The sequence below is a fragment of the Pseudogymnoascus verrucosus genome, assembly GCF_001662655.1.
Source record: "Pseudogymnoascus verrucosus strain UAMH 10579 unplaced genomic scaffold scaffold_53, whole genome shotgun sequence".
Taxonomy (NCBI): Eukaryota; Fungi; Ascomycota; class Leotiomycetes; order Thelebolales; family Thelebolaceae; genus Pseudogymnoascus; species Pseudogymnoascus verrucosus.
The window spans coordinates 190,635-215,155 of NW_017263704.1; the positions used below are offsets into that span (position 1 = coordinate 190,635).

General features: G+C 49.5%; 7 protein-coding genes across 7 annotated transcripts; 4 read left to right on the forward strand and 3 right to left on the reverse strand.

Annotated features, from left to right (window-relative positions):
• Positions 1-710: 710 nt before the first annotated feature.
• On the reverse strand, positions 711-12,994 carry VE01_09031 (uncharacterized protein). The gene is made up of 4 exons (XM_059464028.1): positions 12,709-12,994; positions 12,469-12,626; positions 1,669-12,408; positions 711-1,615 (listed from the first exon to the last, which is right to left on the reverse strand). Exons 1-4 carry the CDS (start codon positions 12,761-12,763, stop codon positions 929-931), a joined length of 11,640 nt encoding a protein of 3,879 aa, XP_059319379.1. The 5' UTR covers positions 12,764-12,994; the 3' UTR covers positions 711-928.
• A 387-nt stretch (positions 12,995-13,381) lies between these two features.
• On the forward strand, positions 13,382-14,348 carry VE01_09032 (uncharacterized protein). Its single transcript, XM_018278449.2, has one exon. It carries the CDS (start codon positions 13,483-13,485, stop codon positions 14,215-14,217), a length of 735 nt encoding a protein of 244 aa, XP_018126826.1. The 5' UTR covers positions 13,382-13,482; the 3' UTR covers positions 14,218-14,348.
• A 334-nt stretch (positions 14,349-14,682) lies between these two features.
• Positions 14,683-15,671, forward strand: VE01_09033 (uncharacterized protein; the record flags this gene model as incomplete). The annotated part of the gene is made up of 1 exon (XM_018278450.2): positions 14,683-15,671. The coding sequence occupies exon 1, from the start codon at positions 15,024-15,026 to the stop codon at positions 15,669-15,671; it is 648 nt and encodes a 215-aa protein (XP_018126825.1). The 5' UTR covers positions 14,683-15,023.
• A 29-nt stretch (positions 15,672-15,700) lies between these two features.
• VE01_09034 (uncharacterized protein) lies at positions 15,701-18,101 on the reverse strand. The gene is made up of 2 exons (XM_018278451.2): positions 16,370-18,101; positions 15,701-16,320 (listed from the first exon to the last, which is right to left on the reverse strand). Exons 1-2 carry the CDS (start codon positions 17,438-17,440, stop codon positions 15,922-15,924), a joined length of 1,470 nt encoding a protein of 489 aa, XP_018126824.2. The 5' UTR covers positions 17,441-18,101; the 3' UTR covers positions 15,701-15,921.
• Positions 18,102-18,451: 350 nt separating this feature from the next.
• VE01_09035 (uncharacterized protein) lies at positions 18,452-19,570 on the forward strand (the record flags this gene model as incomplete). The annotated part of the gene is made up of 2 exons (XM_018278452.2): positions 18,452-18,832; positions 18,912-19,570. The coding sequence occupies exons 1-2, from the start codon at positions 18,829-18,831 to the stop codon at positions 19,568-19,570; spliced, it is 663 nt and encodes a 220-aa protein (XP_018126823.1). The 5' UTR covers positions 18,452-18,828.
• Positions 19,571-19,740: 170 nt separating this feature from the next.
• VE01_09036 (uncharacterized protein) lies at positions 19,741-21,770 on the reverse strand. Its single transcript, XM_059464029.1, has 5 exons — positions 21,396-21,770; positions 20,999-21,345; positions 20,618-20,931; positions 20,377-20,545; positions 19,741-19,953 (listed from the first exon to the last, which is right to left on the reverse strand). Exons 1-5 carry the CDS (start codon positions 21,689-21,691, stop codon positions 19,769-19,771), a joined length of 1,311 nt encoding a protein of 436 aa, XP_059319378.1. The 5' UTR covers positions 21,692-21,770; the 3' UTR covers positions 19,741-19,768.
• Positions 21,247-24,198, forward strand: VE01_09037 (uncharacterized protein; the record flags this gene model as incomplete). The annotated part of the gene is made up of 2 exons (XM_018278454.2): positions 21,247-22,459; positions 22,524-24,198. The coding sequence occupies exon 2, from the start codon at positions 22,606-22,608 to the stop codon at positions 24,196-24,198; it is 1,593 nt and encodes a 530-aa protein (XP_018126821.1). The 5' UTR covers positions 21,247-22,459; positions 22,524-22,605.
• Positions 24,199-24,521: the final 323 nt, after the last annotated feature.

The following is a 24,521-nucleotide window of genomic DNA, read 5'->3' on the forward strand; positions in this document are numbered from 1 at the left end:
AGAGGAATCGAGAAGCATGAATTCGTCCGTACAGCTCGTATGGCATTATATGGTGGAGGTAAGATTTGGTGGCAATCGGTATATCTGGTAGGGATTATGCTGAGCTATATAGCGATTTTTTGGGCCGGCAGCAACAAAATGGTTCAAGTTTCTACAGACTAAAATTGTGTTACCAAACAAGAAATTAGAGATCTGTGCGCGAGTTGGTGTCGATCAGCTTCTATTTGCTCCAACGAACCTGTTCGTGTTTCTGAGTACCATGTCCATCCTAGAGGGGGTAAGCCCCCAGGAGAAGTTGACTAAGACATATACTGGAGCTTTACAGAGCAACTGGATGGTCTGGCCATTTGTACAGGTTGTCAATTTCTCAGTTGTTCCGCTTGATTACAGATTGCTTTTTATCAACGGCTTGTCGATTTTTTGGAACTGCTATCTTAGCTACATCAGCAAATAAGCGCCATGTGGAGGAGGAGAGGATAAACGTCATGTGTTCGTAAGGCTCAGGATTGTGCGTCGTTGAGAACTGGCCACTGCAACTGCAGATGATAGAGCTCCTCTGATCAAACTCCTCAGTATCTGACCAACTCCCAATCACAACAGATAATTATTCGTATTTTCCAACACATGTTTATGCGACATGGGCAATGGTTCAGCTTGAAAGGCGTGTCACTTGCTACACATATAGTAGTGTAATGGAAGAAAAGCATGTAGCTGAATAGCTTATTCATTAATATATAGTAGCATCCCCCGCCCAGTCCTGCCCAGTCCATACCAAATTACATCATCCTTACAACCCATGATATCCTCCGCCTAACGCCTCGCTCGCGAAACTCCGATCACATGTAACCCAATTTCTTCCCCCCCCCACCCCATATCCAGCTCACTTTAAGTGGCTATCCTGTATCATACAAAGAAAAAAAAGCCCTCCCTATAGGTAGGGCATCCACAGAGCATCGGCCTGGGCCAGGTTCATAGGATTGACCGCCTTGGCCACCAAGTCAATGATTGTCTGGTTCGCAGGTAGCATTCCCATCGGCGCCTGGGCTAAACTCAAAGTCCTCTTGACAATGATCTCGCTGTTAACTTGAACCGTCTCCCTCAGCTGACCTTCTCCCATTGATCCTGCGCGGTGGCTACTGGTGAACCAGAAGATCATCTCGTCTCGCACGAACAAGCTCAACTGTTGCTCCAGGTCAAACTCGGGTTCCGTAAGGCATCGCGCAATGGCCATAATGGCGCAAGTGAAGATGCCCTCGGTGGCCATGGGACCCATGAGAGTTTGTATATTGGGCGTAAGGCGGAACGGCACTGGCTCCGGGTTGTGGAAGGTAGGCTTGCCAGCTGCCATCGAGGCAATCAGTTCCGAACCCCAGATATTTCCTGTGGCTCGCGCGATATTGAGCTTGTGTGGGTAACGGCCGTTCATGAACAAAATGTAAGTCATGAATGTTAACGCGGCATATTGGTATGAAAAGTGCCTGCGGAACAACCAGAAGTCGGCATATGCTGGATACGAAGCTTTGAAGAAGTCGAGAGCAATCGTATGTGGAACCCATTTGTCTTGAATAGCTGAAAATATTTCCATGCGGGCATTGAGAGCGTGATCAGGGTGTTTCTAATTAGTATGTTAGCATTGGAAGTCATCGAGACTAGAATTTTGGAACTTACGGCTGTCTTCGCCTCGGCCAGGATCCTTAATTTGTCCATCGTAAACAGAATTGGATCGTCCTTTAGCAGTCCACTCTTACGGCAATGGTCCTCGAAGATCCCTTGCAGGGATATATACGACGTATCATCTTGAACCATCCGAATATGGGGCGCAAGCGGAATCATGAGCGGCAGATGGAAATTGAGATTTCGCCGACGTGACTCTTTGCGCTTGCTCAGTGTGGCATTGAAATGCCTGAAGAGTTGCAATATCCGCTCTTCACGTCTGCAATGCCTAGCAGCAGGATGCTGCACAGCGAAGGGATGAACGGATCCATCGTGGCCACGAATTTTGAGGCGACGATGGCAGACACCAATGGCGCGCACCAAGTCAACGTCGGGGAGGAACCGATCAATTCGGATAAAATCTTGGTTCTTATCCTTATGCTGCAAATATTGACCAGGAACTTCCACCTCATCGAATTTACCGAATCGGAACTCGCTGAGATGTGTGCTGTAAGTCTCGAGATTTTGATGCAACGGGCGCCGATCCAGCTTGGACTCGAACTTGTCGCGCCAACGGCGGAGCTTTTGGATGTACTCGTGCATTGTTGGCTTTTTATCAACGAAATCAGCTTCAAACGACTTTCGAATGTGGGCTGGCAGAATAGTCTCCGCAAACCGGGTGATGTTCGTTTCGGTGGCGGATGGGAGCTTCACATCGAGAGCGTAAGAGTTAGGCATGCGAGTGACATATGAAAGGCCGTCGTTGAGAAGTGCCACGATGAGCCTGTATGCATCCTCATCGGGTGGGCACTTGAAATGCTTCTGGATTTGGTCGACCATTGTTTCCATAGAAAGTGCCAAAAGTGGGAATGCTGTTTTGAGCACCAAAAGTATCTCTTCTGTGTGTTCCCACGGTGGCTTCTTAGTGGGTGGAGCAGCGGCTGGGGCTGGTGTGGTCGATGGCTGCCCTTGCACATTTGGGACGCTTGTGGCAGCATTCGGATTGTTGCTGGCTTCAGCTGGCTCGGGCTTAACTGCACTGCCCTCTACATTAAGGGCGGCATTAACAACGCCATTGGCAGTCCCAGGTCTTGATCCAGCCGAACTGTCTGGCCTCACTGAAGGCGTCACCGAACGTGCCTGGGTCGGCGAGCCGCTTTGCTTGATAGCATCTCCCACTGGAGTTTGTCTAGCATTTTGCTTGGCAGCTCTTGCGTTCCTCTCGCGTAGCTCTTTGCTCTCCTGGCTCTTCTTGATTGCAAGCATATCCTCACGGTTGGTACGCAGTTGGAAGTAAAGCGCCTGTGGGTAAGATTTGGCGATCTTTGCGAGAAGGCTGTGTGCTTTCGCTGCTTCCTTGTGCCCGAGTCCAGTCAGTAATTGAGGAATGAACGTTATCCAATACCAAACTGGTGTTTCGCCCTTATATGCGTCGAAAGTTTCTGCTAGCGTTCCGTTCGCATCGTCGAGACTCAGTAGCCAGAGTATGCGAGTAAGCAACTTCCGAGACTTTGCATTCTTGAACAAACCGGCAGCTTCAAGGTAGCAGCTAAGGGCGTTCTTGGCAAACTCATAATTTGTTGGGGTTTCCTTAAATTGTCGGTCATTGTAGTAGCCCCATTCGGCCCATGCCTTCGATAGCTTGATATCAAAGAATAACGCCATGCCAAAGGCCTCTTCAGCCTCGCTCTTCTGGCTAAGCTTCTCGAGGAACATTCCCTTCAGAGTGTAGAACTCTGCTTTCTGTTGCGGGCCGAAATAGTTCAGATTGGTGTTGTTAATGACATCTAATCCCTGGTTCAATTCGTTCGAATCTTGGTAATGACACTTCGCTTGTTCTCTCAGTTTCAAGAAAGCTTCTTGGATCTCAATGTTTGGCAGTGTATAGATCCTGCTAAGTTGGCTGATACAAACTTCTGGTAGTTGATGCTTCCTTGCGACATGGGCGAAACGATTTATGATCCAAGCGGTCTCGTGGTATCCACGGTAGGCAAACGAGGCGCCATTGGCGTTTTGCCCTTGTTGGGGCAGAAGGGCCAAGTAGGTCGTATTGATGAGTCCAAATATGTGCTGGCGCCAAGTAACAAGGTCTTGCCATGCCATGATATCATCCCATACGTTCGGGAGGCGATCTCGCCAGGTACCAAGTAGTAACTTCAACTCTCCAGATTTGACATCTAGGTTTGCTTGGGTCGTTTGTGCTAGGCTTTGGCATATGACGCTAGCATCGTGAAGCTCAACAAGCTGCTGGAAGTTCTGAAGTAGAGGAATATGTGCATTGGTAATCCGCTTAGGAAGCTGGTGCCATTTGCGGATTGACAATTGTATAGCCTCATCGCATACCTTGCTGAAATCTGCCGTGGTTTCTGTTTTGTTGTGGAACTTGAGAAGAGACATGAAGGCCTGGAAGAACGTTCGGCGAGGAGTTGGCGCATCCATGACGCCTTTGATAATCGCATCGAGCTGATCCCGAGGTTCTGGGGTCTGCCATGTTTCCGGGTTTCTCCAGGCACATTCAAGGAGGAGATCCTGAAAGTTCTCGTGCTTGGCGAAGTCTTGTAAGATATCCCACTGTTGCAGTTTCTGAGCGCATAGCACCCAGTGGTCTTCCCAGAGCATGTATTCTCCGGATGAGAAAGGAATCGCACCAGTTCTTGCCTTAATTTGAGCGGCCTCGTACATCTTTTGCGCGCTATCCCACATCCCGTTTTGTTCATAGGAAAGCGCAGCATTTGTCTCGACAAACTGGCAGCGGCGACGCCACGTTCCATAAAAGAGATCATCCTCTTGCAAACCAGCATACAATTCTACCAATGCGTCGAGGTTGCTTTCCCTAACAACTGCACTGTCTGTCGTGGGCTTGATGGCGGCATTCTCCAGTTGAACAAGCGCAGTATACCATGCATCGTAAGTTTTCGCCTCAAACTTCATGACATGGGGTGGTATCTTGCAATCCGGCCAGGACCTAGCTGCTCCCTCCAGAAGAGACTGGACAACGTTTGGTCTTTTGTCAATTTGGCGGGAGTGATAATCCTTTGTCAGGAGAGACACCATTCCACGCTCCAACTCTCCGCGTTCATCCTTGGCCATTGCTGACCAGTAAATTGGGAACAGAGAAACCCAAATTTCATGCGCCGTATCTGGATCTAAGTGCTGGAGCTGAGTCAAGGGTTCCATGATGTCGCGGACTGTGACGTCGCCTAGCTCTCGTACGAACCGGCGATGACCTGCTATAAACTCATCATATTTGTCGTCATCCATCAAATTGGGCTGTCGTGTATCCTTGGCATAGTTGCCAAATAGCACCGACGCTGGAATGGTCTTGAAATCCTCGTGGTGCAGTTGAATTGGCTTGTTCATCTCAACCGCCCCAACAAGCAATTGCGACGCCTGGGCAAGCCAGTAAGAATCTGCCAAAGTATCCCAGTTCTGCGATGTGATGATATATGTGAGTCTTGCGCTAGCTGTTGGCGATTGGCTCTTGTCAAATATAGCCATGAATCTATTTCGCATGTCGACGTCTTGAGCTCTTGTACCGATCAAAAATGCATGTTCCATGCGCACCGTTAATTCGGTGCGAGTAATCTTGGGATCCTCGTAGATTCGTATTACTAGTTCTAAAAACTTGATGAGCAAAGTCTGGTCTTGTCTGTTCTCGAATGTCAACATCTTATGTAGCACGGCGGTCTTTTCTTTGAGTGTTGGCCATGATCCTTCAGATTTGAACACCCAGCCATCAACCATGTCGAGGATCTTCAGACACAATTCGTTGCTTTGAGACTTCTCAACAAGGGTTGCGAGGACGCTAAGGAACGGCCTGCGGTAGTCGCCAAGCACTTCCATTCGCATGGACATAATGTCAATAGCTTTGAGCATTAGGCCAGTCTGTATCTTGAGATCGTACTTATTCATGAGGCCAGTGGGCTCATGTTCTTGTTGCACTGCAGCTGCTACAGACTGCGTGACAGCTGCCGCGTAATGAGCGACATGCTCCTTTGCAAGTTTCGTCTGGAGAGCTCTCATTATCGCACTTATAATCCCTTGATCCATCTCAGAGGGCTTTCTCTGCGCGAGAGTCCAGAGGATGTTGATTCCGGAGTTGTAATTTCCAGACGACAAATCCTCTGTTGCAGTGGTAGATAAGAATGTTATGATTTCAGACGTTGAAGCCTCGGCCTCGCCGTCTGCATCGGCATCTTCCATCTGTACATCGTCTGGGACGGCATCGAGAATGGCTTTCAGCAGAGGCTTTAGCGGGCGCCCATCGTCTCTATTCTGGCAGCTCGAATGAAGGCAGTCTTGAATCTCAGCATTGTCAGACTTGATAGATTTTTCCAAGATGCGCTGCAGATTCGACATGTTCTTCTGAATCCAGTCATCAGTTTTGGTGTTAACTATGACTCTTACAACTTGCAGCGTGTTGATCATGTTCGTAATAAACTTGTCGTCTGGTTTCTCCTTGTCAGTTCCCCCGCTAGCAAGGGCTGCTGTTGTGCGGTCACTTGCAAGCATGATATCGGTGACGTTGGGGAAAAGATCAACGTCTAGATCGCTCCAATACTGTGGTTGTAATAGGTTCTTCAGCAGTGAAATAGATTTCGTGATCATCTCAATTGATGAGGATGGAGGGGCCGGAATTTGGTACAATGCTGGTTCTCGTTGCTTTGCTGACTGGAGTGGGTATCTCTCTGGCAGCGCTGCGATGAACTCCACCAGATATTTGATCATCTTCTGGCGGTACACCAATGGGATCTGATATTCAGCTCTGTCTGGTGGAGAAGAACGAGCCTTTTGCGGCGAGGCCTTCTGCGACGACGGGGATGAGGATTCGGCAACTGGGGTACTCTCTATCTTCCTCTTCTTCGCGTTTGGAGACTCTGACATCAAGCGTGCAGGACTGGTTGCCTTGTCCTCTACTCGGGTCTTCTCCCATTCCCAAATCAAATTCATAAGCTGGAGGACTAGACGTCGGCTCTCATTCGAAGCGGTTGTTGGTTGAGCGATCTTCCTAAATGAGGAGATAATGGAAATAACAAACTTGTCTCGGGATTCATAGAAGAGCTCGTCGTGCTTTACAAGGAAATGGAGGATGCTCGTCATCTGCTGCACATTCTGGCCCTCCTCGGCCAGGATTCTGCGTGCGCCCGAGGCCCAGATAGGATTTCGGTCTCCCGGTGCAGAGTTGCATCTCTTCCGAAGAACAGGAGCCAATAACTCGAGGGTCTGCGTTACCAAGGTCCTACCCTCGTTTTGGTTTGTTCGTAATAATGAGAGGTAGACTTGGACAACTATTTTCGCAGGTGTTTCATAGTGAGCAATGAAATACCCGATGACCACATAAGCTGCGTGTTTATTAATCACGTCTTCGAGTCTGATATATGTCCAGCCGAATTTGATGATATCTTTTCGCGCATCCTGCAGGATACCATGATAATGCTTTACAAGCATGGCCGAGAGTTGAAGTACCTCCATTCGCGTGTGGTCAATGCCAGGTTGAGTAAGGTCTTCGTTTGGATCCCCAAGACTGGCACGCCATATCTTGGTGTGGATGGACTCAATGACGGCTCTATCAATAAGGCGCGGGGATTTCATCGAGCCAGTCCGCGGCCATGTTCGCATTACATCCTTGGCAACAATCGGGTTGACAATGTTGTGAAGCAGGAAGGCTTTGGTTTTCTGGGATGCTGTCTTGCTTGCGTAAACGTCCAGAGAGCGCAGTACAATCGATTTCCAGTAATCGATGGATTCGTTGCAAATGATGTTCTTGTAAATATACGAGAAGAACTGTTGGCTGGGCTTGAAATCTCCGCAGGTCACCGAATCTACAAGCCCAAAAAGCGCGTCCAGGTCTTTCGGGTGAATCTCGAGGAACTTTGTGAATATAATCATCAACTGCTCTCCGGCTTGCTCGGCAGCCAGACGAAGATTTGAGGGGAGTGAATAGTTGCGAAGGCGCTGTTCAAGATTCTTGCCAACCAAGCGGAACCACATGAGATTTTCCTTCTTCTCCATCCATGCTTCTGTGCCTGGATATTTGCATACCGAATGCATCACATTGATAGCGTTGATGACAGCAGCATATCGTGTCTCTTTATTCTCCGCGCCCATATCGCCGCAATTCTTGATCAGCATGTCCACGCTGTTTACAACAACACTTCTGAGTGGTGCACTGTCGGGATCTTCCAAGAGTTGCGCCAGGAACCTGCCATACTTTTGCTCTTCAATTTTGCCAAGCAACATCATCCATACTTCATTTGGATAACGGTTGAGATACTTATATAACGGTGCCCTAAATGGGCTGTATCTTGTTCGTCGGAGCTTATCTTCAAGATCTAGGACGGTTTCCACTAAACGTTCCTTGAAATGTTCGGCGGCAGGTGGGAGGAGATGGAAGATATTGAAGACAGCAGCGATAATCTTCATCTGGTCGTTCTGTTCAACCAAAGTAAAAGAGATTCGTTGAAGTGCATTAGGCTCTGCAAGAACTTTGATGTGGTCTAAAAGCCTTGATCCAATCTCAACCTTGAAGTACGTTGTGAGGAGTTGGAGCAGCCTTGCCAGACCATCTAACCCATGAGTGCTTAGCCTTCTAGGATCTTGGAGATTTGCAAGGACAGGTCGCAGGCCATTCTGGAGAAGATCTTTCGGCAGTTTGGTGGTCTGAGAAAGGACAACTTTCAAGGCATCGTTCGCAGCCTCGATAGTCTGGCTTGATTCGGAATACAGACATTTGAAGAACACCGACACAATCTTCGTTCTTGTGGCGTTGTTCGGCCCCTTTTGAAACTCTTCAAAGCCCATTGCAGTGGTGAGCATCTTAATACAGGCGACCCTAAGACTGATAATATGTTCATGGGTTCGCTGCTCCGCCGGCTTTCCCGCGAGTGACTCGTCGGCAGCATCAGCAAGGGCCAGAGACTCCATCAAAAGACGATTCAGAACATCATCGAATTGGACAAAGTCGGGCTTCAGGCCCATACAGTATGTCACCGCATCGATGTATCCAATCTGTATGGCGAAGGGCAAAGCTCGCAATGGCTTGCTGTAGATTGGGTTCAAGATACCGTCCCTTTGAGGTTCTAATAGCTCCCAGACTTCCGCACCTATCGTTTCTGATATAGTTGTCAAAGCTTTCTGTGACGTTTCGCGAACATGTCGGTTGAGATGCGACAGTCCGGAGCCGAAGAGTTGGCACAGATGTGGTAGTCGAGATGTAAACTGGGGACGAGGCACTCCTGGTGGAAGAGGGGCCGGTGGCAAAATATCCTTCTTCGTAGAGTTTTTGGTCACTCTCTTCAACAGTATTTCGAGGGTCTCTTGTGCCCCGATCCGCGTCTTCGCGGGCAGATCTTGCGGCATATCTTTGATGACATATAACAATGACTTGACATAGTCAAATTGCCTGTCGCTAATCCAGCTATCGCCAATATCAAACTTTGTTACCAAGAGGTTAATACCGAGGCTACCGCCAGCCTTGGTAAACCATTCCTCTTCGTAGCAACTATGACAAAACACGTTGCTGAGGTGTGTAAAAAATGACAATCGACCGACTTGGGCGGAAGAACCAAAGATGATCGCAGTTGAGTCGAAAACCTCTCTCAGTGCTCGCTCAGCTGCCTCGCGCACAAGGATATTGTCTGATGATAGCGATTCGGTAATGGCATCAGCAAGTACTCTGCTGTCTATAACAACAGGCCCTTCGCCAGCTTTGATGTCGAATGGCTGGCGTTTGAGCTTAAACTCTGCCAATGCATTTCCGACTTCCAAAATAGTTAGATGTCTGCAAACACCAAGTAGTGTTGCTAATGCCTCATCCTTCAGATCCTGGATTGATACGGAAAACATGAGAGCCTTGATAAGCCTCTTTAGCACCTCTTGCTCCAAGTCTTTCTTCATAACAGACCTCTGCCGGTCGTTGACCTCCAGGGCGGAAAAATCGGCATTGCTGTCTCTCGCAAGAAGGTCCTGAGCTTGCAAACGCAGGAGGCGCCCGAAATCTTCTGGGAGGTTGTCGTATCCGATTCTAAGCTTAGTCTGTGCCTTGACAAAGTGGAGCGCTTGCTTTTTGTAATATACATCGGATTTTTTGGCAGCTGCTCCTTTTGGAATTTCCATGAGCTTTCGAATGGCCAAGTCTATGCCAATCTCCACAGGGAAAGCCCTATCTTTCTTGGATCCGTTAAGCTTCAGGTCGAAACTAGCTCTATCGTCAGAGTATTGCTGAAAGGTAAGTGCTGGTGCACCAGTCATGAATTTCCGATTCCGGCCGCCGAGTTTTCCGAGAATGCGCATGGTAGTATGCGCATGGAAGTGGCTGTATGGATTAGGACGCAGATGGTCGAAGAGTGCGGTCATAACTTCCTCGATCACGGGTGCCATAATAGGATCTAGATAGTCCGCCGTCAAATTGTCAACGCAAAGCTCGAGTGTCCGTAGGCCCTGCCCCACAAGGTCTGAGCCCGCCCGCAATGCAACCACGAGAGGCCGCATCAAGTAGCTCAAGTGCGGTAACAGGTTACTTAACCGCGCGGGTACTGTCAAACATAATTCAACATACAAATCTCGGTCTGCTGGCTTCCGAGCTGCCATAAGCAAATTATTGAGTACTTCCAGAAGCATCTCAAGAAGTGGCAGAATCTGCTTATATAGATGCTCAAACTTCCCTCCGCCGATACTGCGGAACAGAGACCTTAGAAGAAGGAAGTAATTCATCGGCTCCTCGGCGGTAGTGGAGAGCTCAATAGATTTGGTGACGATATCGAGCACGTGAGGTAGTAGGACCTGCTCGTTTTGGCTTGAGAACAACGTCACAGCCATGAATGCAAGCTTGAACAGTCGGAGCAAGATCGAAGATTTCTTGATGTCCGCAGTTCCGACTTGGTCGATTCTATCCATTAGGAATCGAAGTAACATTCCTGCAAAGCTTGGTGAGGTGGCCTCGCTGGCGAGGAAGTATTGCGGGACATGTAAGAGAGCGGTATGCTCAAAAATCATGTTGTAGAGGTTAGGTATCTCTTGGTGGAAGACCTCATGGAACGTAGCAGGGTCAATGCAATGGAAGACTGTGGCAAACGTCTCGAGAAGGTCCTTCTCTTCCTTGCTGCTAGACGTCATATAATGGTTGGCCATAAACTCAACTGGTGATGAGTATTGTGATTCCGCTGCCGGCTTCTCAATCTCGTAATATCTGAACACATACGCGCCCTCTCGGAAGAGCTTGATGATGACTTGAACCTCTTCCGCTGAAAAGCCATACGAGACTTCTTGCCAATGTGGCGTTGCGTTAGCTGGGTCAACGGGAGACCCAATATTACAGGCTTTCAGCTGGTAAAACATGTTCTTGAGGCCATTCATAAGATTCTTGAACAGAAATTTGTTGTCTACAACAGGGTCTGCTCCGCGGTCGCGCGGATTTGACGTCTTGATAGGTGTAGCAGTGAATATGTCGATTTCGTCCCAATCCGGCGGATGCTCCAAGTCCGCAAGGTAGTTGTCTGGCGCAGCTTCATCTTTCTGCTGTGCATAAGTTTTTGACAGCTTGATGGCATTCGGATATTGACGATTCATCGCTTCGAATTTGTCGCCAATGGCGTTCAGAATCATGATTAGGTAGTGCCGCGCATCCGCCTTGTTCTCCATTCGGGCAATGCATTCGGCCATGTTCAACAGCAACTTAGCACTCATAGTCTGAAAGCTGGTCCCTGGAAAGCTATCCATCAAATTCTTCGTGTACACCTCCACTGTCTTGCGGATTTGATTCGAGTCTAGCTGGTCGCGAACGTGGTGAATTAGGTCCGCAAGCATGCTGTATGCGAGGGGCCGCATGGTATCATAGACAGTAAGGCCGTCTCCAATGAGAGTCCTCTCATCTAGAAGCTCATCGATTTTCGTTAAAAATATCTTCCTGAAGTTGAAGTTGATGATGTGTCTTATAGCAACCAGCAACTCCTTCCTTGCTGCAGACTTCTCTCGTGGGCAATCTTGCAGTAATCTAACAACTATTCCAGGCAGTGTCTGGAGGAATTCTTGCAATTGTTGGGAATAGACTCGCAGAAGGTATGCGAGAAAGCTCATAGTCTTAACTTGGGCTGTGATAAACTCTCCAAAGGCGGCCCTGTTCCGAATATTAGGGCTAACTCCGGTGAAAATTTGGCCTTTGGCTTTGGCCTCCGCATGTGCTTCTTCTTGAGGTTTGGCTTGCAGCATGAGCACAACCTTTATCAGTGGTACAAATTTCTTCACATTCGCAGGAACAGTTTGGCGGTAGACTTGGAATATAGAAACAACAATAATCGGACACTCCGCCAGAACTTTGAACGACTGCATGCCTTTTGACAAGGGGCGTGTTTGCTGTTGCGGATCGGCACCAAGGTCTGAAACGGATGCCACCGGAGAGCCTGGCCTTGGAGATTGGAAATTCTGGGAGCTTCCAGGAGTTGACGGTACAACAGCATTCGTCGCCGATGGGCTCGGGTTGTCCAATTGCTCGTGGACTACGGCGGGCATGTCATCGAACATCTCTTGTATCAGGCTGAGGAAGTCTTGGACCTGGTTGTTCCCCGGTTGTTGGAGGACTTTTGTCTGATGGCGCATAATGTCCATTATCGTCTTGACGCAAAGAATGGCATTGTCTTCATTTTCGACCCTGACCAGTCCTATGAGGACATTCACCACATCTACAGTATATGGTTCGAACGGTTCAGGCGGACTCGTGGGTAGCCGGTGTAGAGTTTCCAGGACACAATTTCGCAGTTTCTATTTCCGTTAGAGCTGACTGCTATCCGTGCGACATGTGTGGTTTGGCCATTCTCATACCTGCTCTGGATTTGTACTTATGAAGACAGGCTGGCCCTTCAGCAACTGAATGAATATGGGGACCAGCTTTTTCAGGAATGTGGGATAAGCTTGTGGTGTGGTATAATGTTCGAGGCTGTCGCGCAGCTGCGTCGCAGCATCCACCCGGAGTTTAACATCTAGAGATATCAATTAGAACAATTAAATTCAGTGGCATGGAAGCCAGCTGCAATTAAATACAGCTACCAGAGGATGGCATACCGAGATCTGGATTGCTGAGCCTCTGCACCACGATGTCAATAAGATTGGTCGACATAGCTACGGCATCTGGACAGGCGCAGCCGTCTCAAGTATGCGACCTCATGCGCTGTTTATCGTTGTCGAGAAATAAATATGATTGTTTTGTAGTCGGCTCGGATTGTCAACTTCGAAATAGGTATTTCCTCCAATGTTGCGCTGCGCAAAGGTGGTGGTGGAGGGGTTGTTTGAATGTCGAGGCTCGTCTCCTACGCGGTAGCTTTGGCTCGCGACTCTTGGAAAATCAAAATCTGGGGGGTTGCTGTCACCAAAAGACACTTGGATCACGTGCAGCCCTGGGGAGCTAAGTCCCTATTTGGGTTGATGCAGATATAGTGTAGCCAATAGAAAGGCGTACCTGAGGAATGGAACGGAATAGGCGCTACATTATTCCGGATAGTGGAATTGGGTGGAACGTTTATCCGAAAGACGTGAATTCAGAATATTAGAGTCGGCCAAGACAAAGCCAATCCGTGCTTCCAGAATTTACGATATCTGAGGTTAATTTACAGTGGTGTTCTACAGAGAATCATATAGTATTATTTGTGTACAATATATTCCGTTCTACTCAATATTCTATGCCTCATTATTTGCTCGTAGCCACCTTCCTGTTGAAGCTAACCCCTCCCCTCTCCGGTTGACTCACAACATCTGCATGTCAGCATCTCTATCTCTACTAATACAGCTGTCAAAACCCAAGCTCGACGCTTCAGATCATCTTTCAGTATTTCCCTCTCAATGACAACGTCAACTCCCTCCAACGTGCCTACAGGCGCTTCAGAACTAGAATCGAATCAGCCTACGCCAGCCCAAACCCAACCCCTGACCGGAGCAACCCCCTGGCCACGTCCGCCATGGTACAGCTTCCAACCGGCCACTCCAAATGAGGGCACTTCAGTTAGCCTTCCAGCACTTCCTGCAACTCCCACTTCTCCCGAGACGCCTTTGTTCCTTACACCGCTGTACCCCAATGACGCCTCTTCAATGCAACAGATAATGAGCAACCCCCGCGTTGCTGCGGCCCTCCTCAATGTCCCCATGCCTTACGGTATCGCCGAGGCAAACTCCTGGATTTCTCTTAATGGCGGCGACTCTTCTTCGTCCGGCCTTCTTACGTGGGCGATACGCATCCATTACCCTAGCGATGCCGGCCTCTTCATTGGCAGCGTTTCCCTCACCAGAAAAACTGGCGCTGACGGGGGAATGATGTACGAGCTGGGTTACTCGCTCAGTCCGGAGTTCTGGGGCAGGGGTATTATGAAAAATGTTGTTTTTGCGTTGATGATATGGGCGACCGAGGAAGCAGGGGTGGAGGAAGTATTTGTGCGTGTTGAATCGACCAATGGAAGGAGTAAGGGTGTTATAGATGGCATCCCCGGGTTCGTTGGAGAGGAAGACCAAGAGATTGATTGGAAGGGTGGGAGAAAGGTGGTAAGAATGTGGAGATGGAAAGCTAGAAAGTCAACAGATTGAATGGATAATAAAGATAGAATGGTGGTTGGAGGCGACAAGACGGAATGACATGAAAGTGAAGAATTGGGCAGAGTGATAAACAATTCAAGATAAAAGGCGTGACTAACTACTATATTACTTTCATTCTCGGTTTTCTTCTCCAGCTTCTCAAGAATTAACTTCCAAAATATTGCCTTCCACGCTCTCACGAATTCATTTATCTTCTTGGACGGCAATTATAGCTCATTGGTTCACCCCTTCTTAAGTCTCACTAAATCAACCAAATAACCATCATCTCGCATTAATTGAGGGATGGAGAAATAGCTTGCATATTCGGGATTTGAGTGAACTGGCTTACATGCAGGTAATATGACGTTGGTCAATTTAGTGGCGGGATTATTTTGCTGATTTGTAAGAAGCTTAATCCATTATAAGCGTCCGTGTTCACATGGTACCGGAGGGGCTAACAAATTCAAGGCAGGGCCGCGATTCAGAAGAGTTATTGATTTGGAATTACTCTGCTGGCAAGGATGGTCCAGCGTCGAAAGTTCAGGGTCATCGCCGGCGATTGCTACCCATCATCAAGCTAACTCTTTACAGACCATAGCTTCCGTAATCACAAATCCAAACACCGTGCTCTAGACCCGGAGTTAAGCTCAGATTGTTCATATCGCAGCAGTATAGCATCATGAAGTCGCAATTGGCAAGCATGGATGAAATAAATTGTATATTAATGGCGTCGCTGCCACCAAGTAACAGCATCGATCTCAAAGACAGAACATTGCACAATACAGCTTTATCACTCTGCAAAAACAACAGCCACCAACATGGCCCTCAACCAAGAATTATCTGCTGTGTACAATAACTTCCACAATGGCGGTGCTCCTAAAGAGGTCTCCCAAGCTATCCTCCAGTCAACCAAAGAGCTGCAATCCGACTTTGCCAACCGCAAGATCATCCAAGTAGGAGAACAACTCCCTGCATTCACGCTGTCAGATGCAACTGGGAAGTCCGTCACAAGCGCGTCGCTCCTGGAAGCAGGTCCAGTTCTGATATCATTTTACCGCGGCGACTGGTGTCCCTACTGCAACATCGAACTGCGCGCACTCCAGAAGCGTCTCCCAGAATTCAAGGCCAAAAACGTGACGCTGATTGCTATTACGGCCCAACTTCCCGACACGACACTCACTATGGTGGAGAAGCACAATCTTGAGTTTTCTGTCCTATCCGACGTAGGCAGTGCATTTGCGAGGCAGCTTGGTCTTGTCCATAAGCAGCCAGAGGGCATCCAGACGCTCCATAAGCGCATAGGGGTGGATTATAAGAAGGGTTATGGTGATGAGAGTTACGAGATCCCGTTTCCGGCTACTATTCTCGTGGATGCAAAGGGCATTGTAAGGAATATCTATGTTGACGCTGATATTTCGAAGAGGCTTGAGCCAGATACTGCTTTGGAGTGGGTGGATGCTTTATAGATTTATTACATAGATAGTTTATTAAATTATCGATATTTTCTCATATTTATACATTTAGTCTAAGTGATGGTGTTTGACCTGCTAAATCCAGCAGCTTTCGGCGCCACTTCATGCCACCCACTAGATTACCACCTAAGTAACTTAATATGATATAAATATTAAGCCAGCCTCCTCCGACTCCGCTTTTAAATGGCAATGAAAATGCCAACCCCCGACATGCACAGTAAAACTCCAAGAAAACAGCATCCCGCTAAGAGTCGGGATCCCAGTTAGGGCCCTTGCATGGCGAGTTCTGCGTGACAAAGTCCTTGATGCGGTCCACCATCCACCCAGACTGGACTCTGATCTCCTCGCCTTCCTCCTTCCAGGGATAGGCCGGTGAGCCCAGCTTGAACGCCGTGTCCAGCTTGCACGTGTCTTTATAGTAGAGGAACTGGAGGCAGGTTTGGTCCTCCTCGCAGGCTCTGTGGCAGGTGTTATACGACTTTGTCGAATCGTTGACGAAGAAGTTGCCGACGAAGGCGGGTTTGAAGAGAGGCTCGGGGCGGATCTGCTCGTTAGGGGACAGATTATCCCAGTCATCTCTGCGTGGGATGCCCATTAAGGACGAAATCATCGTGTAGTAGAGCTCCTCTGCTAACAATGGCTCCTGTAACTGTTAGTATATGCACCCCTGTAAATAAGATGTAGTGACCTACCTTTGTAGAGTTTCTGTGGCTTTCAAAGTCCCACATCTCTTGAACTTCTTCGCTTCCTATATGGTGCATCGTCACAACCGGCGTGCACCACAAGTCAGGCCCAAAGTTAAATCTTTTCAGCTTCTCTCCGTTAATTACCGGCCGCACATTCTTCAGCCGTAGACCTTTCTTAAACAGTACCTTGGCGATCTCTTGGTCGCCACAGCACGCCGTTGTGGCGTTCTTATCATATTGCTTCGCCAGCTTCTCGCGATCGCTCCCTACTAGTAGCTCCATCGCAGGTTTGCTAATCATGTATCCACTGCCGCCGTGCGCAAACGGCGGGTCTCCGACGTCAATCTGGCTGCCTAAATAAAGCGGCTGAGAAGCATCATAGGTCGCAAGCCAATGGAATAAGTTGGTCCAGCTGATATATGTATCCGCGTCGATATACATATACCAGTCACGTCCTGGAGCCATGTCCCACGCCTTCTGCGCTGTGTATAAATTCTTGTATTTGTCCAGCCGCCATGCGGACTCAGCCTTCCCCTCGTTCCGTATAGACCCCATGTCCTGTCCCAGACCCTTAATCTCCTGCTGTTTATGGTATAGGTCGAAGTCGGGGTTTTTGTGCGTCCTGGCCCACTTCGCTGTGTCGAGAGAGTCGTGTATGGCGAAGTTGCCGACCGTTCCAGCCATATCGCTGAAGAAAAGAAGATTCTCTGGTGGCACGCAAGAGAGGTATGTAAGTAGAAGCGTCGGCAACTTCGAGTATACCTCTGTTGCCCCTGTCTTCACCACAATTACCAAACTCGCATCCCGTGGATAATTTTCACATCGTGGCCCGGGTCTCCATCCAGTTGCCGTGGTCTTTATGTTCGGAGTGGCACCGTTCTTTTGCTGCTTTGCCAATACGTGAGGTAAAGGGATCCCCCCTCTGCAGTCCTTCGATCGCCCTGTGCCGCGTAGTCTTGAAAGAAGTCCAAATAACGCAAGCGTCCCTAGAACTACCACCAGCCGATGGCGATGCCTCGAGTAGAATCGGTATAGGCCATGGCGCCGCCTTATCGCAGCCGGCGCGTCCAACTTCATCCCTCAAGTCTAACGACTCAGTCCATGAACTTCGAGCAAGGCCAGTATCAAAATATCACATACAACATAAGATAGTAGAGACGATCGCGAAGAACAAGGGGATAAACAAAGAAAACGAGGGGGGAAGCTTGATGTCGTACATATACGAGGCGGAAGCCAATCCGCAAACTCAGCCCTGGCAAGAATCAACTCCGCGGTGTAGGGGGAGTTCCCAACTATTATTTGAAAGGATACGAGTAAGCGTTCCGCAAATCGCAAGGATAGCAATCCATGTGCGAATGGGGTCGCACGCCCTCAGTAAACCCCTGTATATATCACCAAATACAACATCAGGGGGTAATTAGTCCCTACATTAATAGTGCTAATATATAACTGTTGGTGATACAAGTAGGCAATACAAGTGCTCATCGGGATATGGTGGATAATTGACAGAGAAGATATATTGGCAGCAAGCTTAGGATCGGTCCCCCGCACGCTTTGATAGGAAAACTAGGGTCTACAAGAGCGGGTCTTTTCTAGGTGTGGGGATGGAAGGAATGTGGCGGCTTTTAGTACACGTCGGTTACTGCAAATAGAAAGGGAAAAGGATCTATATACCTGGCACGACGACCCTATCACCACCCATTTTCAGCATTCTAACGAAGTTCCAGCATACTCTTTTCTAAGAGCATATAATTAACAGCGTCAAATATCTGTCATAGAAACCACAAACGACGCATTTGATATATCGCGAATTAGAATTTGGGTACCAGTCCTTACCTCCCCGAAGGATCGAAACACCAAAGCTGCTGCCTAGGATTAGCTCATCCTCCTTGGGAATAGGGCAGGGATGCTCAGCCTCCCAACACGGTGCCTGAGCGTCCGTGTTTAGCAAATCGTGGCACATCCAAGCCACCAAGACTCGTGGACTATGCATTGAAGGATGAGAGCGTTGTAGGATGAAAACCATGGTTGAGGTTACGTTAATTATTTTTGTAGTTTTCTTATTTTTTTTTTTTTTTTTTTTTAAGAAAAAACGTCTTCAAATATAATATAATTTCACTTTTATTCTTCATAGAGGCCCATAAACTCCAGTTCCCAACAATGCGCCTTTGGCGGAAATGAAGCAATACAAAAGCTGGTCTCAATAGCGTAACATCCTGAAAAACCATTCCCATTCCACCAAACCCCAATCCCCGAGAGTCTGAAAGAATTACCCCTGCAGTTTTGGCGTTCAGGCAGGGCTTAGCTAAAGCTTACCTGCCCTTGGTGTGGAGCGGCTTGGAGTGCGGGGTTATTGGAGCACGCCAGCGCCTAACACCGAGATCTCCACCTAACAGCTCATCCACTAAACCTCTATGACTCTCAATCTATAACCAACAATCCCAAACTCCATCAGAACTACCAACATGAGTGAGTCTCCCATATAATCTTATACCGGTGGCCAACTCCCCGGCGCACCTTCCAGCCACCCACTCTAACAACCCCGCAGCCTCCCCCACCCCCCTCAGCATAGGCTGCCTCCTCTTCCCCGGCTTCCAAGCCCTCGACGTCTTCGGCCCCCTCGACGCCCTCAACGTCCTCTCCTACACCACCCCCCTAACCCTCTCCATCATTGGCGCCTCCCTCTCTCCCATCTCCACCCACCCCGCCTCCCAACCAACCGCCATCGGCCAAACCATCGTGCCCACACACACCTTCTCCTCCGCTCCCCCCCTCGACGTCCTCCTAATCCCCGGCGGCTACGGCACGCGTGGCTCACCCCCTGGTCTCGAGGAAGCGATTGATTTCATCCGCTCCCGCTTCCCGGAGCTCAAATACATGATCACGGTCTGCACGGGCTCGCGACTAGCCGCAAGAGCGGGTGTCTTGGATGGGCTGCGCGCGACGACGAATAAGCGCGCGTGGTTGGATACGAGGGAGATGGCGCCGGGGGTGAAGTGGGTGGCGCATGCGAGGTGGGTGGTGGATGGGAAGTGTTGGACTAGTGCGGGGGTGAGTGCGGGGATTGATGTTGTGTTGGCGTGGGTGGAGGAGGTGTATGGGAGGGAGAAGGCGGGGGAGGTGGCGGGGGTGATGGAGTATGAGAGGCATGAGGATTCGAGGTGGGATCCGTTTGCGGTGGCGAATGGGTTGCCGGTGGATGAGTAGGGAGTTGGTGGTGGTAAGGGGTGGTTTAGTATAGGTAGTTTGTAGGCATAATCTGAAAGTCTCTCCTCACGTTTACATATAATCCGATGTGAAGGTAATCTTTTGTGCCAATTAATCAAATCTCAAAAGTATAGCCGTCTAAGTCTACATAAATTACAAGATTATCAAACGCTTTCAAGCAGAAGCCTTTCCCAACTGTCAGGGAGAGCTCAGCCACGGATCCTCATACAACTCCCTCGCCGTCGCCCTCTCCTCCGGCAGCCATTTCAGCATTCTCCGTGCAAACTCTATAAAAAGCCGCTTATCCTCTCCCTGGAGCGACGGCGTCTTGCTCTCGGACGTAAAGTCCTCAGGTGACATCAGATGCGGATGCCTAAATTCGCCTAAGAGTGCTATTATAAGCATGGAACCTTTAAAAGGAAGGGACGATGGGGGGGCATATAGACAAGGAAAGCGCGATGCGGAAGGGATGACTGATGAGAAAGGAAGGGCGCGACGGGAGGCAACGAAACCTAGAGATGGAAGGCACGATGGGGATTGAATTGAGTCTGTAAAGGGAAGGCGCGACGGGAACCGAGGGAGTCTGCGGAGGGAAGGCACGATAGAGAAGGAAAGAGCGATGATGAGGAAATGACTCTGCCAATAGAAGGTACGATGGGAGTAAATCGACTCTGAATATAGAAGGCGCGCGGGAAGGGAGGGAATCTGCTGAAGGAAGGCGCGATGAAAACGAAAGGAGTGTGAAACGGAAGGCACGATGGGTGATAAAGGAATATATCCGGCCGGGGGATAAGAAACATATATACCTTGCTCTGAACTCAAACTGGCATAAACCTCCTTATTTGCCCGCCCCAGCAGTTCCACAGGCGGCGGTCCCAAAATCCGAATCATCTGCGCAAAATGCACATGGCGGTCGTATTGGTTTTCAGGACCAACCCCGTCGAGGAGCGAGATGTCCTCGAGGAGTTCCCAGAGCTGTTGATAACCCATACGTTAGCCAACTAGACGACTCAATTATCGTATTTACTCCCCGGCATCTTCACTTACCACCATACCAAGGTTCCAAATATCAGCACTATTCGTCCAGCCTGCGCCGAGCAGGACCTCGGGTGCCGCGAACTGTTCAGGCTGGATATCATGATAATGCAACCTCGTCGTGTCGCCGAACACAGCAGCACCGAAGTCACTTATCTTCAGCACCCCCGTGCCTTTGGTGAAGCGCCCAAAGTCGGGCTGAGATTGATATACGCGCCGTCCATCACCCTCTTTGTACGGGCCAGGGTTTTGTATCTGTGCCTTGACATACTCAACAATGACCAAGCTGTCCTCAAAGCCAATCAAGAAGTTATCCGCTTTTAGGTCTACGTGGTACTATCAGCAATTCATTCCCCCAATCTACAGTACAAACCGAGAAGGCAATAAACTTGCCGGTATGTATGATATGGCACTCAGAGTGAAGGAAATCAAGCCCCTTTAAAATGAGCTTCAAGAAAGCTTTGAGAATAGGTGCCGACAGCCCGACAGTCCCGAGATGTCGTCCTAGCATCCACAAAGGTTCCCTTAACGGCTCAAAAACCAAACATAGGTGCTCACCAAATGGCCCCATAACGACGAAAGAGTCCTCAGCCACTCTAACATACTTACCCCCTTCATCTTCTAACTGTATCTGAGAAATATGACGAGGCATCTGCAGCTCCTCATTAGCCGACTTCCAGTCCCCCTCAAAACAATTGGTGATTTTCAACGCCATATATTTACTCGACTGCCAAGGCCATCTATATGCAATTGGTATCATGATGCCCACCCAAGACTACGAGGTACAGACCTGTTCATCTCTTCGGCCAGCCAGACCGTTGAACCTGTCCCAAATCCGAGTTTTGAAATGATTTGATACTTGCCGTTGACGGTCTCGCCAATCTGGGCTGGGTAGAAGCGTTTCGGGTCATAATCCGGGTTTTTCTCCTCCTCGAGAAGGGTATCAGCGGGCAACAAATGGGCTACTGCATTCGGGTGCATGGTCACTCGAGATGAGATGCATCTCCGGGACATCGTGGTGAGCGCACGGGACCGGAGCATCAATTGACACGTGTGGAACTCGCACAGACATCGAGGAAGCGACATCGGATCTCAATAAACTTGGCCATAATAAAAGTTTGCCCAATTCCGCGGATTTGGAGAAGTAGGATGGCCAGATCCGTGGTTGTACTCTGCCAGGTCCTGGCCAACCTGGAACGCGTCGACTGAGTAAGGTGAAGTGTCATGGGCCAATCAGTGGCTGTAATTCTTCCCGCGCGCGGTTGCGGCCGCTGCCATGTTGACGACCTCGACAGCAACTGATACAGCACTTCTCGATGATTTTCCAATGGCAAGCCTTACGGATTTTCCACTATGCCACATATTTTGTAGGAGGTTGGCACATACATACATCCCTTCAATCTCGTGACTAACTGTTATGTCGGGCCTCAATGACGTCCCAGCCAAGACGGCATTGTTAATGGGGTGAAGCTCATGTCGCCATATCCGACGAGTCAGTGTGCTTAACGCATCTGCTGTAAATCCCGAACACATGATGTGATTTACAGCATCATGCCGCAATCCTCGACTAGTCGATGCGGTTAAACCCCATACTGCCATACTCGACGCGTAGTCTGCGTCTCATACTGCAGCTTTTGATGAATAGTGTGCCTGCATCTAATGTCGCCATTGTCCACTACCAGTATGGTCTACAGATCATGTTGCACATCCAGGCACATCGTGGGATCTTAATGCTTCATGTTGCCATATTCGACGACTAGTAGCGTAGAAAAGGCACATGTTTGCAAATCCCGAGAGGATGATGTGATTTGACGCCCCAGCTTGGCTTTTTATGAGAGCTTAAGAGGTTTAAAGGTAGGTATATATGTCCCCCTATTATTGCCTTCCGGTACCTGTCTCACATTATCCAAATCCCCAGCATCATCGAAATCCACCTACCCCTCCAACTGCCCCTCCAAAAACGTCATAACCCCTCTTCGAAACCCCTCCTCGACCCCACCATGTCCAACGAAGTCAAAGAAGTCGACGCCGTCGTAGTCGGCGGCGGCTTCGGCGGCACCCGCCTCCTCAACCTCCTCAAGAACAAAGTCAAGCTCCATTCCGTCGTCGGCATCGAAAAAGGCGAATCCCTCGGCGGAACATGGTACTGGAACCAATACCCCGGCGCGCAAACCGACACCGAGAGCTGGGTGTACCGCTTCTCGGACGAGCGCGAGCCGCCGAAGTGGAATACAAGATACCTGAAGGGTGAAGCGCTGAGGGAGCAGATCGTCGAGTCGGCGAGGAAGAATGGGACGTTTGAGGATTTTATATTCGGGACGGAGGTTAGGTCTGCGCATTATGATGAGGGGTCGAAGAGGTGGGAGATTTCGACGGATAGGGGGCATAAGTTCTCTGCTACGTACTTCGTTACGGCGGTGGGGATTTTGAATAATCCTAATATCCCTACATACCCAGGCATAGACACATTCAAAGGCCAAGCCTTCCACTCAGCAAGATGGCCCAAGGGACTAGACGTCACCGGCAAGCGCGTGGCTGTGATCGGGACCGGGCCATCAGGAAGCCAGATCACAGGCGCTATCAACAAGATCGTCAAACAACTCACCGTCTTCCAGCAGCGCGCGCAGTACATCACACCTGTCAACAATCGCCCTGTGGATGAGATTGAGCGCGCGGAGATTTATAAAAACTACGATACCATCTGGGACACGGTCTTCCAATCCCTCTTCGCAATGGGGTTCGTCGAGTCCAAGAAATCCGCCCTCGAAGCCTCGGAAGAAGAGCGTCGCGAAGTCTACGAGCGCGTCTGGAATAAGGGAGGTGGATTCCGGTTTTTCTTCGAGACCTTCGGCGACCTAGGGACGAGCATCGAAGCGAACGAGACGGCGGCGGCGTTTGTACGCAGCAAGATCGCGGAGATTGTTAAGGATCCCGAGACGGCGAAACTTCTTCAGCCGACGGGTCATTACGGAGGACGCCCGCTTTGTGCGGAGGGGTATTATGAGGCCTTCGCTGAGCCAAACGTCTCGCTGGTTGATATCGCCAGCAATCCCGTTTCGAAGCTCACGGAGACGGGGATAGAGTTGCAAGATGGGAAACAGCTCGAGTTTGATGTTATTATCTTCGCTACTGGGTTTGATAGCGTGGATGGCTCATACCGCAACGTTGATATTACGGGGCGCGAGGGGGTTAAGCTGAACGACGTGTGGAAAAACGGCGCAACATCCCTCTACGGCGTCAGCGTCACCCAATTCCCCAACCTCTTCCTCGTCAGCGGCCCCGGCGGCCCTTTCTCCAACATCCCCCCCTCCATCGAAGTCCAGGGCGATTTCATCACTAAACTGATCCTCGAGTCCCAAGCGCGGGGCACGAAGACGGTAGAGGCGGACAAGGAGGCGCAGGGGAAGTGGGACGAGACGGTGCAGGCGATCTCGGCGGTGACGATCTTTAGTAAGGTGAAGAGCTGGGTGCAGAATGATAATGTGGAGGGGAAGACGAAGTATAGTGCGTTCTTTTTGGCGGGGTTGGGGAATTATATCGCTAAGTTGGAGGAGGAGACGGGGGGGAAGTATCCGTCGTTTAGGTTTGAGTAGGTGGGATGGGATGGGATGGGATGGGTGGGGGGAGGTTGCCTGTTGCAGTGTAGTTAGCGTTTTGGGGGGTTGAGGGTCGCAACTAACTGTTCATTGTTAATTGATAATATAGCCCCAAGTCTGCGCCTCAAAGGAGCAAAAATGAACAAAAAAAAATGGCAAAAAACATACAACAGTGGGTATTCGCTGGTGGTCACCCACCCAACTACTAATCCACCGATCTCAAGCAAATATCTAGATAATACTTAAATCGGTGCCATCCGGCCTAGTGGGTGAGCCTCGCCGCCCTTGCCCCTTATTTTGTGATCGCGACCACCCCGACC